General features: G+C 50.6%; 1 protein-coding gene across 1 annotated transcript in view; it reads left to right on the forward strand.

Annotated features, from left to right (window-relative positions):
• GABBR2 (gamma-aminobutyric acid type B receptor subunit 2) overlaps positions 1-14,513 on the forward strand; it is a 342,515-nt gene that overhangs the window by 247,065 nt on the left and 80,937 nt on the right. Inside the window, exons 9-10 of the mRNA XM_025888598.2 lie at positions 10,868-10,948; positions 14,348-14,498. Coding sequence (XP_025744383.1) covers positions 10,868-10,948; positions 14,348-14,498 — 232 coding nt within the window. The remainder of the gene's footprint in view (positions 1-10,867; positions 10,949-14,347; positions 14,499-14,513) is intronic.

Genomic DNA, 14,513 nt, shown 5'->3' on the forward strand with positions numbered 1-14,513 from the left:
TTATGACACTTTTCCGAAACAAATCCAGATTCTCTCGGTGTGTTGAAACCCCCCCAGGTGCCTTCATGTCCTCCTGCCCTTTGTAGCTGTTCCCCAAACTTAGCCATATGTAGGATGTCAGACACGGCAGGGTCTAAGAGATGATCCTGGGGCCCAGGGGAGGGAGGTGTTCCCCCCCCCCCCCGCCCCGGAACACAAGCTGGTTAGTAGCAGAGCTAAGATGGGACGTCAGCTTTCCCCTTGTGCCCACCAGCACACCTACACCTGAGTGTTTTCCCTTCACCACATCTGTGCCCAGTTTATAGTGAACATCAGAGCTGGACCTGCACATGCTTCTCTTTATATGTTTTTAAAACAAACATTGATCCTGTTGGCAGAGGGATTCTGTGTTATTTCGGGACTAAAATGAGCCACTAGAATGCTGGGGACATGTTCGTGTCCTCACAAGAGTTAGTTTTCCAAATATAGAGGGTCTCAGAGGTGCATTGTCTGCCAGGATGAAGCGGTGCTGGATTATTGAGCAGGCTGCCCAACCTGGGAGGGTGCCTGGTTATCACCTCGTTTCACAGAATGGAAACTGAGGCCCAGACAAGGGAAGGGACTTTCCTGGGGGAGACCCTGACTCACCATGGGGTGGTGAGTTCATTCCTTCCCTTCTCTGGGCCCATGCTTCCCTGGGCTGGTCCGGACTCTGTTTTCTGGGACTTTCCAGGATTTACCCCGAGAATTGCCTCATGCCATTGGCCTTTCAAAAAGGCTTCTAGGGCGCCTGGGTGGCTCAGTCGGTTAAACGACTGCCTTCGGCTCAGGTCATGATCCCGGAGTCCTGGGATCGAGTCCCGCATCGGGCTCCCTGCTTGCCGGGAGGTCTGCTTCTCCCTCTGACCCTCTTCCCTCTCGTGCTCTCTATCTCTCATTCTCTCTCTCTCTCAAATAAATAAATAAAATCTTAAAAAAAAAAAAAAAGGCTTCTAAATAGAACCACCATGTTGTTTTCTGCCATGTCCTTCACACCATCTCTCTCCCTGTCTGCTTGTCTCTCCCTCACCTCCTGCCCTATCTTTAGAGGGGACAGTGAACAGCAGGGCTCACAGCAGAGCTGGTTCGCTGACAGTCAGCCCCGGCGGTGGAGGCTCCCTTTGCAGGGGCTGCCTGGAAGACTCACACCCAGGTTGTCTCAAAGCTCACTAACCTGATCTTAGAAGCTGGCCCATCCCACCCTTGCTCAAGGGAAGACCTCACGCGATGCTCTTTCAGCTCTTTATTTGTGCAGGGCCTTCCAAACCCTTTTACCTACCGTAGAGGAAGCATTGCATCGGAGGCTCCGTTAATTCCTTTGCAAAACTAAAACACAAATGAGTTGGAAATGGGAGGTAGCTTTGGGAAGAAGACTAAAAGGGGAGCCAAGAAGCCATGGCCCTGCACTTTTTGATTCCAAGGCTGTAGGGTAGCACAAACACCTGGCGCTCAGTAGGCCCCCAGTACAGGTTTATTGATTTAACCCGGAGGCAAAAGACCTGGGTTCAAGTCCTTGCTCTGAAACTCAGCAGCAGTGTAACCCTGGGCAAGTTACTTCATCTCCTTAAACCTCAGCTTAATCCTCTGGAAAATGGGATGACACTAAAGCCAGCCCTGCCCAACCCCTGGGGCTGGGGAAAGGGCCAAATGAGATTTTGCTCTATAGCCTCTCAAGGCTGGGAAGCTTGTCACATTACTGACATGATGCCCGGCTCCTGGCCATGCTTACTGGATTCGTTGGTGATAAGACTTGTAGGAATTTAAGAACATCTTCATTTATTTGTGGCTTCTGGTAACTTGTCTGACAAACAGCAGTTAGCCTTGACAACAGAAAGTGAGCAGAAGCTAATTCAAGTTGGTGGCCATTGTTGTTTTAGGCTGGAGAAACCACATATCTTGTAAACAGAACTGTTCTAAAATAATGTGCCAACGTTAGCCCCCTGGCCCCTCTTGAGACTGAGGCATTTTTAATCCAGGGAGGGCTTCAGATCCCTAAGAATGACCTTCCTCACTCCCAGCTTCCCTCCATTTACATTGTTTTCAGGGGTTCCCAAAGCTTTTAATTCCCAGCAGGACAATGTAGACGGTAGGTGGCAGATGCCGTCAGGGACACATCCATACTCCCAGAGCATCCACAATTCCAGAACAAATGCCTCACGAAAAGCACCTGCACCCCTCACCCTATGCAAGGAGTAGGCCATATGTCAGGGAGTTGGTGCTTCCAGGGACACCTTGTGCCAGGGAGGAGAGAGAAACAGAGGATAAACCACCCCGCATCCTTCCTTTTGGGTGGGGCAACTGCAAGGTATGTTCTACTCTGCCTCCAGGCGTCCCCGGTGGGACTGTGCCTCAGTTGCCCACCCAGAAACCTGCTCGTGAATGCCCTCAGACTGACTCCCTTCCCTTTCCTGTCTCACCTCCCCACACTTCTTCAGTGTGCCCCAAGACCACCTCCCAAATTAATTCCGTGCCCTCCTCCCTACTCGTCTCAGATGCAATTCCGAGTGACCCACCTGTGGTCAGAAGCTGGCATTAGCATCCTGTTGGCCACACACCTTGGGTGTAGGAGGGCCAAGGCCTAAAACCCTTCTGACTCCACATTCAGTCGCCCTCCCCCTGCCCATGCCAGCGCTGACTCCCTTTAAACCACGTGTATGTGAGCATGAATGCCAGGGAATTGGCTTCTTTCTTCCCTCAAGAGAAGAAAGAATCCATGTTCCTGCCGAAGTCTAAACATGGTTCAGAATTTGCAGCAGGGAAGGAAGTTGAGTGAAGCCATGATTAGAGCCTTGTTTGTGCTGTTCTTCAGGAGCTCTCAGCATCTGCACGCTCGCCCGCTCACCGGCCCTGCCTTCATTAGGCCTGTTTGTCAGAGTCTCGGTGAGCAACAATGTGCTCGAATTTCACATGGCTTCTGTGCAACATAAAGGGCTCACACTTCGGACTTTTCTATTTCAGCACCTGATTTGAAGGCACAGGGTCTTCCATCATTCCAACAGCATGATTGTCATTCAGAAGGTACCTACTGAAATGTAGGCTTGTCCTCCCCATTTGTAGACATTAATTACTGTTTGGTCTTTGGGGTAACAGATACTGTTCTATTCAGTGCACATTTCCTGAGCATCTGCCAGGCGCTTTACCAAGTCCTCTGTGGGAAGCCAAGTTGAATAAGATACAGTCCCTGCCCCCTGGGGGCTTCATAATTTCTCTGGCCCTGTGCCAGCGTTTATAAAAGCAGGAAGATGATTTCCCAGAACTGATTAGAAAACTTGCGGAACTAGTTTGACCCTAGTTTGAGATGCTTGAGGCCGGTTTTTCATGTCCTTTTGCTTCTGTCCAGGCATGTGTTGTAACCCCCTTCACCTAGCCAGAGGTCTGGAAAAGCCAGGTCGTCCAACTGCCACTAGACTGGATATAAGTAAGAGTGGAGACATAGGCTGCTGAAACGCAAGAGACCCTGGCAGCATTGTGGGTCAGCAAGAATGGGATGACACACATGTATGTGGGCTCTCTGAGGCTGGGAGCCTGACCCTGACACTTCCAAGCCTTCATGATCCAAGACTTATGTTTCAGAGAGCCCAAGGAAGGTAGTCTGAAAAACAGAATTATTCAGCAGACGCTGTGTTTCATTGAGCCATAGACTCTCCATGTTGAAGGGAGCCATGACTCTCTCTTGCAGCATTACCTCTCCTTGAATGCCTCCAGTGATGGAGACCTCATCCCCTCGCATGTAAATGAGCCTTGAAGCAGACATGTCTCTTCCTTACTAACTAGGTCCTGTGGCTTGATCTCTCTAAAGCCGTCATTTCAGCATTCAGTTTAAAATAGTAAAATTAAAGGGGATCATTTTCTTAGCCTTGAGGGATGGTGAGAATTCCATGACATGAAGCTGTGAACGGTTCAGTGACTAGCACAGAGAAGGACCATGGCAACCGTGGGCTTCCTGCTCCTCCCCTGGGCACTCATGTCCATAACCCCAGGTCCACGCCCCCGCCAGAATTTCTTTTTTTTTTTTTTTAAAGATTTTATTTATTTATTTGAGAGAGAGAGAATGAGAGATAGCACGAGAGGGAAGAGGGTCAGAGGGAGAAGCAGACTCCCTGCAGAGCAGGGAGCCCGATGTGGGACTCGATCCCGGGACTGCAGGATCATGACCTGAGCAGAAGGCAGTCACTTAACCAACTGAGCCACCCAGGCGCCCCCCCTCCCCCCGCCAGAATTTCTTGAGAAAAGTACCATCTTGCTTCTCGCTTGTTTGTCTGTGGCCTGTTTCAAGCATTTGCTCTCATCCCGCAGGGAAAGGCAAACACTCTAAGTGTTTAATGCGTATATTGTATTGGTATGTCCTTACAAAATATGGATTGCTGTTTCGTAGGCATATATTTTTATTTCTGTCTGTGCAACTGGATTATATATCTTCTATTTCTTTCTCTACTTTTTCCCCTCCCCACTCAGCACTTTGTTTTTTGGAAGTGCTTCCAAGTTCCTGTGTGTACATCTGAGCCATGCCTTGTGCTGATCATGCTTCGCCCATCCACTCTCCCACTGAGATACCCAGGCCACCTTCAACTCCCTACCTATAGGAATAATGAGTGTCCTTGTACATGTCCCCTTATGAACCCAATTGGGCATTTCTTTGGGACAATTGTCCAGGAGCAGAATTGTTGGATGGGAAGGTGTGTGAACACTGAACATGCCTAAGATCCCAGATGGCTCTTTCAGTGCCCACACCTGTCTTCACTGCCACCGGCATGGGGGTTCCTGTGTCCCTCCTCCCACCAACACTTGCCAGTCCCCAGCTCACTCGTTGTTTGCCAGGCTAAAGGCATAAAGTAATATCATACTGTAGTCTTAAATACCATTTCTCTGACTACTAACGAGGTTTGGGCATTTCTTCCTGTGCTCATCAGCCATTTGTTGATCTTTCTGATCCTTCGACCACTTTTATTTTGAGGGTACTGTCTTTTTCTTACTGATTTGCTAGAGTCCCTTATGTACTCTAAATATTAGTCCCCTTTTATCTTTAGGCTTTGCAGATACTTTCTTCCATTCAGTCACTTGTCTATAGACTTAAAGTCCCTGTTGAACAGAAGTTCTTAATTTTGGGCGCCTGGGTGGCTCAGTTGGTTAAGCGACTGCCTTCGGCTCGGGTCATGATCCCGAAGTCCCGGGATCGAGTCCCACATCGGGCTCCCTGCTCAGCAGGGAGTCTGCTTCTCCCTCTGACCTTCCTCCCTCTCGCGCTCTCTCTCTGCCATTCTCTCTCTCTCTCTCAATAAATAAAAATCTTTAATAATAAAAAAAAAGTTCTTAATTTTGATGTGGATAAATTCCTTTCTCCCCCCTCCACTCCATGGTTTGGGCTTTTTAAGTTTCCTAAGAGTCATTTTCTGGCACCTGCATGCCAGCTTCTGACTGGGCACAGGGGGTGCCAAGCTGGGTAAGATGCAGCCCCTGCCCTCAGAGAGCTCCTAGTCTTGGGTGGGGGGAGCACAGACATAGGACCTCCAGTGGGTGTGATACGTGCGTTCAGAGGAGGGGCACTTGCCTCCACATATCCGATTCTAGGAAGGCTGCCTGGGAGAGGAAGCATCTGAGTTTTCTTTCCTATCCCTGAGTTTGTAATTCTGAAGGGCCAGTGGGAAGTTAGCCGAGAAGCGGAGACAAAAGGTGCTCTAGGTGCAAATAACCTATTGTGTTTATATGTGTCCTGGGTAACCTCAGATACTTAGCTTTTGCCCCTGGCCCAGTTCACCTAAGTCAAGAGACAAATCTGCCCTTAGCTGGCTTATCATATTCCCAAGCCATTTGGCCAGTGTTCACCCGGCCTGTTAAAAATTTCTAAACAAAGGTCAGTGATGTTAATTTGTTACAAATGTGGCAATGGCATATTGTTTATGAAGACAAAGAGTGTGTGCAGGATTCAGGCCAAGGAATGCTGCTGAGAGGTGCTGCTCAGCTCTGCTCCTCACCCAGTGACAGGAGAGTCACCCTCTAGGGCCTGTCCACAGGCAGTGACCAGACTGGGGATCACTCCTGAGGAAGGGCTGGCCATCTGGAGAAGAGCAGAATCAAAGCCCGTGACCGCCATGTTCCCACCTCTGAAGAATCACCCGGAGCAGGAGTCCATGTGATGTGTGGCCCCCAGGCCGAGGCAGGACCTATGAGGCAGGTTTTCAAAGCAATTGCAGAATCATCGAGCAAGAGGTCTCGGAGGCCACAGAGATCTCCCCACCCAGCCCACTCGCTTTAGCAAGACCCAGGCAGAGGCCAGGACTTCCTGGGGGCTCCTCACCAAAGTGATGGCAAAGTCAAGACTAGCTCCAAGGGTCCTGTCTACCAGCCAGAGCTCTTTGTTCTCCCTGAGTTTGGGATTTTGTTAGGAGGGCCTAGAATAGAATAACTTATAGCATTTTTTTATTTTATTTTTGTTGAGTCAAGGCCATCCTATGTTTTAGACCTTGGAGTCATACATTGAGTGTGTGTGTTTGTAACCATTAAACTTTAAAGAACACATATACCTCCCTCCATTCGGATCTTAGAGTCAGTTTGAGGACAAATGGACAGTTAAGGGTGAGGGGAGTAGCACCCAGCTAATGCAAGAGACCCTGTAATGGGCTCTCCCTCCTGGGGGTTGCGGTCCCAGAAGGAGGTAGAATCACTGACGGAAGCTGTCTCCCAGCCATCTCGTGGTTGCTCTCAGGCCCACAGCCAGTGAATATTTTCAGACTGGACTTTTTTTGGCAGCCTAATTTTCACCAATAGGACCTATTTCCTTTACGTATCATCCAAATCTAAAATTTGAAATAAAGAATGGGTTTTTTAAAGAGAACACTTCTTTTTGCCCCACAATGAGGAAGCAGCATTGTTCTGTGGGAGAGGGGCTCTCTTGTTCCACACTATTTTTAGGCTCTTAGCACAGAAAGTGTCGGCACTGAAGGGCCTTCAGTCAAATCTAGTGGTTCTCAACTCTGTGTGTTAGAATCGACTTAGGGGATTTTTAAAAATACTGCCGCCCAGAACCCACCCCTCAACCCCCCAGAGGCTCTAATATAATGGGTCCATATTAGGACTCAGACGTATGTATTTTCCAACAGTTCCCAGGTGCCGGGGCTGAGAATCATTGGAAGCCCTGCTGTGCAGTTTGCCGATGGAGAAACTCAGGCCCAGAGAAAGGGACAGTCTGTCCAGGGCCACACAGTGAGTCAGTGGCAAGCTGCGGCAGAGTTGTGGGGCAGGGAGGCAGCCCTCTGCTCAATTCCTTCATCCCCCCCACCCCCTGGTGGGTCTTTCTAGCCTGTCCCCTGATCCACAGTCTGCAGGGCCCCCCAGTCTGTATCCATTGGGTGGTTAACGCTGTTTGCTAGTTAGCAAGGAACGCAAGAGTTAAACATTGAGAGTGCTGGGTGCCTATCATGGTCACCACCAGCTGGGCCACCAGGTGAGCCATGGAAGAACACAGAGGGCACCATCCTCCTACCTGCAGACCCGGGAGGGGTCCTGGCTAGAGGACAGGGGACGAGACTCGATGCTACCTAAGGATGCCCGATGCAAGGCTTCAAGGCCCGCTCAGGAACTAACCGGCTGATGGGAATCGTGAGGCCTGGGCACACCTAGATCATAGCCCCAACACCAGGAGCTGTATCCATGCCCTCAGCCCACAGCAACTGAGGTGCTCAGAGGGGAGCTACATACTCAGAGAAGGCTTCCTGGAAGAGGTGGGTGTAGGGTTGGGCCAAGTTGGTAGAGGGAGGGGAAAGCCGCCTTCCAAGCAGAGGGACCATTATGGGGAACTATGACATTAAAAAAAACCTAGGGAGTATTTGGGGACCTAGCAGATAGCTCAGTTACTTTTATCATGAGGCAAACTACAATTTATTCAACACTGTGAGTTAGGCTGTAAGCCAGAAACTGCCTGTATTTTCCTCTTTAATCCTCATGGCCACGTTGAAAGTTCCCATTTTCCAGCTACAGCCACCTGCTAACAAAGGGCAGGCTAGAGGGAAATAATATCTGCTGATGAGAATAATTTCACCTGCTTGGTGGGGCTGGGTGAGTCTCTAAACTACAGTGTCAGAGATTATGAATTTTTTTTTTTTAATCTTTGTATCTCCAGCCCCGAGCCTGGCAGATAATAGGCACCCAGTCAATGTTTGTTGAATGAATGAGTGACTGAATGAATGAACGAATGAGTGATTAAGGGATTTAGCACAAGCATGCCTCAGCGCCCAGATGTCCAAGGCCACCTTGGTCAAGGGTGAAGACAGAACCTCATCTTTCACCACCCACACTGATGCTTTTGAGGGATTCTTTATCAGGAAGTACCTGAGGCTGGGCCTGGCATGCAGTAGGCACCCCATAAATGTGGGCTGAGTGACCAACAGCTCTGCTCAGCATGGGTGGTGAAAGTGTTCTGAGTTCAGAGCTAGGGGAGCCCAGTTCAAGTGCCCACTTGGTCACCACCCAGCACATGGCTCTGAGTGTTCACTTAACTTCTGTGAGGCTCCTCCCTCATCTACAGATGGGGGCAAATCATGCCCAGTTCATGGTTTGCCAAGAGCCTTCAATGCAAGAACATGTGAAGCACCTGTGAGCCCCTAAGCGGTACACCAGGGAGAGATTCTGGTGATGATGGCTGTCTTGGGAAGCCAAGTATGTGCGCCCCAGCCAGTCGGCAGTTCCTCTTGGTGCCATGGGACGGTCCATCAGGGTATGTCAGTCAGGGGGGCAGGCTGTGTGGCTAATGGTGCGGTGGGGTGCCAGCCACAATACTTCCCGGCTCCTGGTGATTTGTTCCAATCAGCCTACATATTTCATGAGCTGCCTCCCCACACCAGATAAATAAATCAGGGCTTCCTCCGCTGAGCGGCAGGAGCTGATTGGGTCTGAGGACTTCAAAAGGCCAGAACGGGAATGCTGGAGCTCCCAGCAGAGTCTGTTAATGTGACATTTAGGAGCTGTGACCCAGGCAAGTGACAGCCACTTGCACAGGGGCAGGAAGACCACTGTAGCGGGAAGGAAGTGACTTTGACAACCCTGTTTTCCACCCCACAGTCAAAGGAACACAGGCAGAAGTGTGGCCTATGGGATTCCCTGTTCCTCTTCCCGAATGTTTATAAGGGACCAGCAACGCATCTGCATTTCTCCAAAGAAATTCACTGAGAGCCAGAGCCCCAGCCAGCCGGCGGGTCCTCTGGGTGCACATTTGGAGTTCCTGCAGCTGTGTCCCTTGATAACCTCTGGGCACTTGGAGGCCCAGCATCTGCAGCTCTGGGGACCCGCTTGCCCTGTGGGTGGGCACATGGGCGTGCCTCTTCTGCAGTTACTACACGCAGGAGGCACACGTGGCCCACGGAGGGGGCAGCTTGGCAGGAACTGTCACCACTCAGGGATCCCATCGAGGCAACCCCATGTCAGCAAAGAGCATGGTCTATGGGAAACATCCTGAGTTTGAGGCCGGGCTCTACTCTTAGAATCGGTGGCGTGGCGGCAAAGGCATAACCTGCCGAGCTCAGTTTCCTCATCTGTACGGTGGGACTGAAACCACTGGCTGCAGCTGTGAGAACTGAACAAGAAAAGGCACAGCAAGTTCCTAGCACAGGTCCAGGCACACTGTCAAGGCTCAGTGACTCCTCATTAGTTCTACCCGCCCATTCCCCAGCCCTGTCAAAGCCTGTTCAGCCCTGAGGGCTTCACCCTCTAGTTCCACAACCCTTGCCTTTGGTCCTGCTTCCCTAGACCTGCTTTGTCTGTGGTCACCAGTCCCCCCACGCACCAAATCCACTGACCCCTTGCTCAAGGGGCTTGTTGCTCTAGTCTCTCGGTGACATCTGACACTGCTAGCCAGCTCCATTGTGAAATTGTCCCTTTCCTTGGCTCCCATGATGCCCACTCTCTCCTGCCATCCTGCTCCCAGCACCCTGGCCAGTCCTTCCCAGTCTCCTTGCAGCATCCTTGCCGAGCCCAACCCCTCCGCCAAGAGGTTTGTGCTCCCCGGGATTCTGCCCTTGCTCCTCTCTGCTCCTTGGCACTGTCCCAAGGGACCTCCTCCCTGCCCCCTGCTCCACCTCCCAGTTCACATGCTGATGGCCCCAACTCTCTCCCCAGCTCAGACCTCTCCCCTGTCTCCAGACCCAAAGACATCTCTACCCTCACCGCTCTCATGATCCATGAGCACATCTGGCTTCGCTAATACTAATCCCACCTCAGAATGCCTTAATAGGAATATAATGTGCAAAATGAAGGAGGGGATAGTCCCCTGTACTTGCTGCTGACCAGATCATGCCTAAAGAAATATGTTGGTCCGTCCTTGAGTCTACGCTCTCTCAGACACAGTGACATTGTGTGGCATGGCCCAAGGAGGAACCTGGAGAGGGCTGAATTAGAAATAATATTCTGTAAGGTGAGGTTGGGGGCTGGCACCAGGGGGTTGATCTGTCTGTGTCTTCAAGTCTCTAGGGCTGTTCTGGAGCAGAGGGAGCAGAAGCGCTCTGTGTGGTCCTAGATGACAGAGCCAGAGACCAGGGGAAAGTTACAAAGAGACCGTTCAGCCCAGTGACCAGGAAGGACTTAGTAACAGACGAGTCCAGTTATGAAGGGAGTAGGCCTCCATCCACAAGGCATATAGCAAAGGGGGAGTCACCAGCGGATGAGCTGGAGTGAGAGGGCTGTCTGTCCCACCCCAGATCTAATCGGAGGTTTTGCGATTCTACCCGGAAAAGGCCCTGGGGCAAAGGAAAGCCTGTGAGAATATAGCCAGGGCCTGTGGGGGTGCAGGAGCTGCGACAGGAACAGCCAGCCACAGGCACGGGACTCCATCTAACCAGCGCCTGTCTCTTGCTCCCTGCAGACAGCAGGGAGGTGAAGGTGGGAGAGTACAACGCTGTGGCTGACACACTGGAGATCATCAACGACACTATCAGGTTCCAAGGTAAGGCAGGTGGGCTTCTCATAGCAGGGGGCCTGCTCAATTGCTCCCAAGGTCAGATACTGTCTGAGGGCTGGGGTCAACTCGGAGTCTGGCTTCCTGGGGAAGAGAGAACCTGCTTTCCTCTCAACACATACACTCACTGAGCACAGGGTCCCCATCACTCACATGGGAGCTGACTTCCCGCTCCTGGGATGGGTCACTGAAATTTGCATGGCGTGCTGTCTCTTACCCAGGCATCTACATTTAAACCAGTCCATAGCCAGGAGTAATTCTGTTTAAATGTGACCCAGCTAAATTTAGCTCTGTCTCCTACTGGAAGAAACGACTTGCTTGGGTTAGTAATAAAGCCTGTCCACCGGCTGGTCTTCCTGAAGATCATTCCCTCTTCTTCTGCAGGAGAACTCTTCCTCAGCTTCTAGAACCAGATCAAATGACGCTCTTCTGTGCAGCCTTCCCTGATTGCCCCCAGCTGAGCTAATGGCTCCCTTCTCTTGGCTTTCAGTGTTTGTCTCTGCCTTCCCCATAGTCACTGTCTTTTGCATGGAAATTTCTAGGTTGTTAGACCATGAGCTCCCTGACTGGATCCTAACTGACTTTAAACTCCTAATAGCAGCCAGGGTCTGACACATGTCGAAGGTTCATATCTGATGAAAAACTAAACACATGACTGATCAGCTGAGGGCAAGACTGGGTGGGTGAATAAATGAACGAACAGGTGAGCATGTGAGTCAGTAAAGTTATGGGTGGATGGATAGATGGACGGGTGGATGGGTGGGTTGTAGATGGACTTCACCAGTATTAATTCTCTGAAGTCCGTTCTGCCCTCAACAGCCAAAGCACCCTGGCCGTCATGCTAAGCTGAAAATTCTCCACCTCTGCTCGGAGCACTACACGATCCCCATTGCTCAACAAGGGGCCTCACTCCGTGGTAGTGGACCCCAAGACCTTCCCATTTCTCTGCCTCTTCTTTCAGGTCTCCCCAACCAAACTGCTTACAGTTCCTCAAGTATGCCAACACACCACAGTGCCTTTGCCCCTGCTGGGTCCTCTGCCCACAATGCCTTTTCCTCCTTGTCTTCCTTGTGGGCAGCCAACTATTCCTCTTCTGCAGACCAGCTCTCCCTTCTGTAGCCTTGCCTGACTCCATCAGGGAGAGCCACACTCTTCTCTCCACTTCATGCTCAGGCCTCTCTGTGCCTGATGTTATCAACCACCTGGACTCTGTCTTTGGAGGCAGTTTGCATAATGGTTAGAGCACAGGACTCAGTTAGGCAGGTCTGGGTTCAAATCCTGCCAGTTTTGCCACTTACTAGCTATGAAAGTCACTTAGCTCTTAGAAAACTATTGCCTCTCTGTGAAATGGGAACAATCTTCTCTACCTGTGAGGCTGTTGGATGGGTCAAAGGAGAAAATCTCTGTAAAATGCTTAGCCCGTCATAAGCATTCAGTAAACATGATTGCTTATTACTGCCTTTTTCTTTTTACATAGCTAGTGTATAAGTTCCTTGAGGACAGGGACTCTATGTTGGTTGACTTTGAATCACTGGTGCCCAACACTGGGCCTGACAGGTAGAAGGTGATTATTAATGATGACTGGTCATCATTAATGATGATGAATGAAGGTATAATGATGGATGAAGGACTAGTGAAGAATAGATGAATAATGAGTGAACGGATTGGGTGAGGAGCAAGAACGAAAACTCAGGGTGGCTGCCAAGGATGCTTCTGAGAAGTCATTACCAAGTGACTAAACATCTTAAACATTACCAAAACATCTTTCAGGTGCATTGTGTGTGAAGGCACCGTTTTCAGGGGAGGGAAGGTAGAGTAAGAAAGAGGAGATGTGGTCAGTTTCCTGATGTCATTTCTGCATGAGCAGCGAGTGGTCACAACCATCATCTACCCGCTGGTCCAAACCTCAGCTCTTTCCTCAATGCCCGGAGCTGGACTTGTTCCCAGCCAGGAACTCACGGGCACCCCCAGGATGGCTCTAGTGTTTGGGAACCAGAAGACACCAGCCTAATGCAGCCAGAGGTTCGCTTAGGGGTGGGAGGTTGGGGGAAAAAATGGAAGAATGGAGGAAGAAGGATTCAGATGTAGAGCTTTCACTTCTGGAGGCAAGAATGGTGTTACTTCACTTACCTTGTATCTGTTTTTGCCCTGACCTTCAGCCTTTGAAGCCACTCCTTCAAAATGTTCCTTTACGTGGAATTGCTTAAAACTTTACATTTAACCCCGCCAGCAGGTTCCTAGCTGTTTTAGAACCTGGCAACTTCCCTACTTAGATGGTTCGAACTCTTCTTATCCCCTGGATGTTTCCAAACACATTTGAACTTGCTAGCAGAGTTTTTGAAACACAGATCTTCATAGATCACCATCCCTGCTGCCACACCTGCGCATCCTCTGCTTGTCCCCTGGGAACAGAGGTGTGACCCAGGCTGGCCCCCACGGCACAGCCATGGTGCAGTCCCCATGACCCCTGCTGGGGTTCCCCAGGCTCCCCACCTTCCCCACCAGAGAGAAAAGCCCCAGTGTTTCACAGTTCCGCAGCAGAAGCCTGACTTGAAATAGCAGCTGAGCAGAAAGGGATTTGTAAGAAGTGGAGCGGGGTGGGGCGAGTCCCTGCACCCCTCCTCCCAAACCAGCCTGGATCCAGACAGTTTTGCCAGTGACCAGAAAGATGAGTTTTCTCTGAGGCCCTCAGGGCTCCACTAGGTTCCCGGTGCCCTTGGAGAATGAGCAGGGACAGCTCTACAGTCACATAGAGAAATGGAACCCCACAGTTTTGGTCCAGTCCTGGCACGGTAGGGAGGGGGAGGCATGCCAGTAGCTTCTGCCTCCCACAGTTAGTGAGGCTTATGAAAATGGAAAACGAGAAAGAGCTTTTACAACATAATGACCTCGAGGCAGAAAACCCACGCCCAGAGACATCTCTATCTCCATGGAACTGACAGACAAGGTGTCTGACCTGTTGAGGGTGGTCATTATCATGTGTCAGAGCAGAGTCCTTGAGAGCCCAAGCCAGATGCCTCGCCCCCAGTGGCACCCAGGGGGACCCACTCACAGCATCAAGCCCTATGCCTTCCAAGCTGCTGTTACCTTTGGGGACAAATGGGGATGGTTTTTCAACAGGATAATTAGACCAAATCAAATTCTAGTCTTTTAATGGCTATTAAATGCATCACAAATTCCTTATTGATTCTATTTAGAGAAAGAAATAAGTCCTAGCTAAGGCTCCCTGCTGGTAGACTGGCCGACCACTGGAGCCCTCTCACCCAGTAGTTGTGTCCTGCTTAGAGGTTGTGCCCAGGTGCCAGACAGCAAGACATGCAGGCAAAGATGTTTTCGAGGGCTGACCATGCACCAGGCTCAGCTGGTGTCTGTTCCTTGGCCTTCTAGGATCCGAGCCACCAAAAGACAAGACCATCATCCTGGAGCAGCTCCGAAAGATCTCCCTACCTCTCTACAGCATCCTCTCTGCCCTCACCATCCTGGGGATGATCATGGCCAGCGCTTTTCTCTTCTTCAACATCAAGAATCGGAATCAGAAGTAAGCCACTCACAG

The sequence above is a fragment of the Callorhinus ursinus genome, unplaced genomic scaffold (genome assembly GCF_003265705.2).
Source record: "Callorhinus ursinus isolate GAN/ISIS: 27379988/994484 unplaced genomic scaffold, GSC_fseal_2.0 scaffold24, whole genome shotgun sequence".
In the NCBI taxonomy this organism is placed as follows: Eukaryota; Metazoa; Chordata; class Mammalia; order Carnivora; family Otariidae; genus Callorhinus; species Callorhinus ursinus.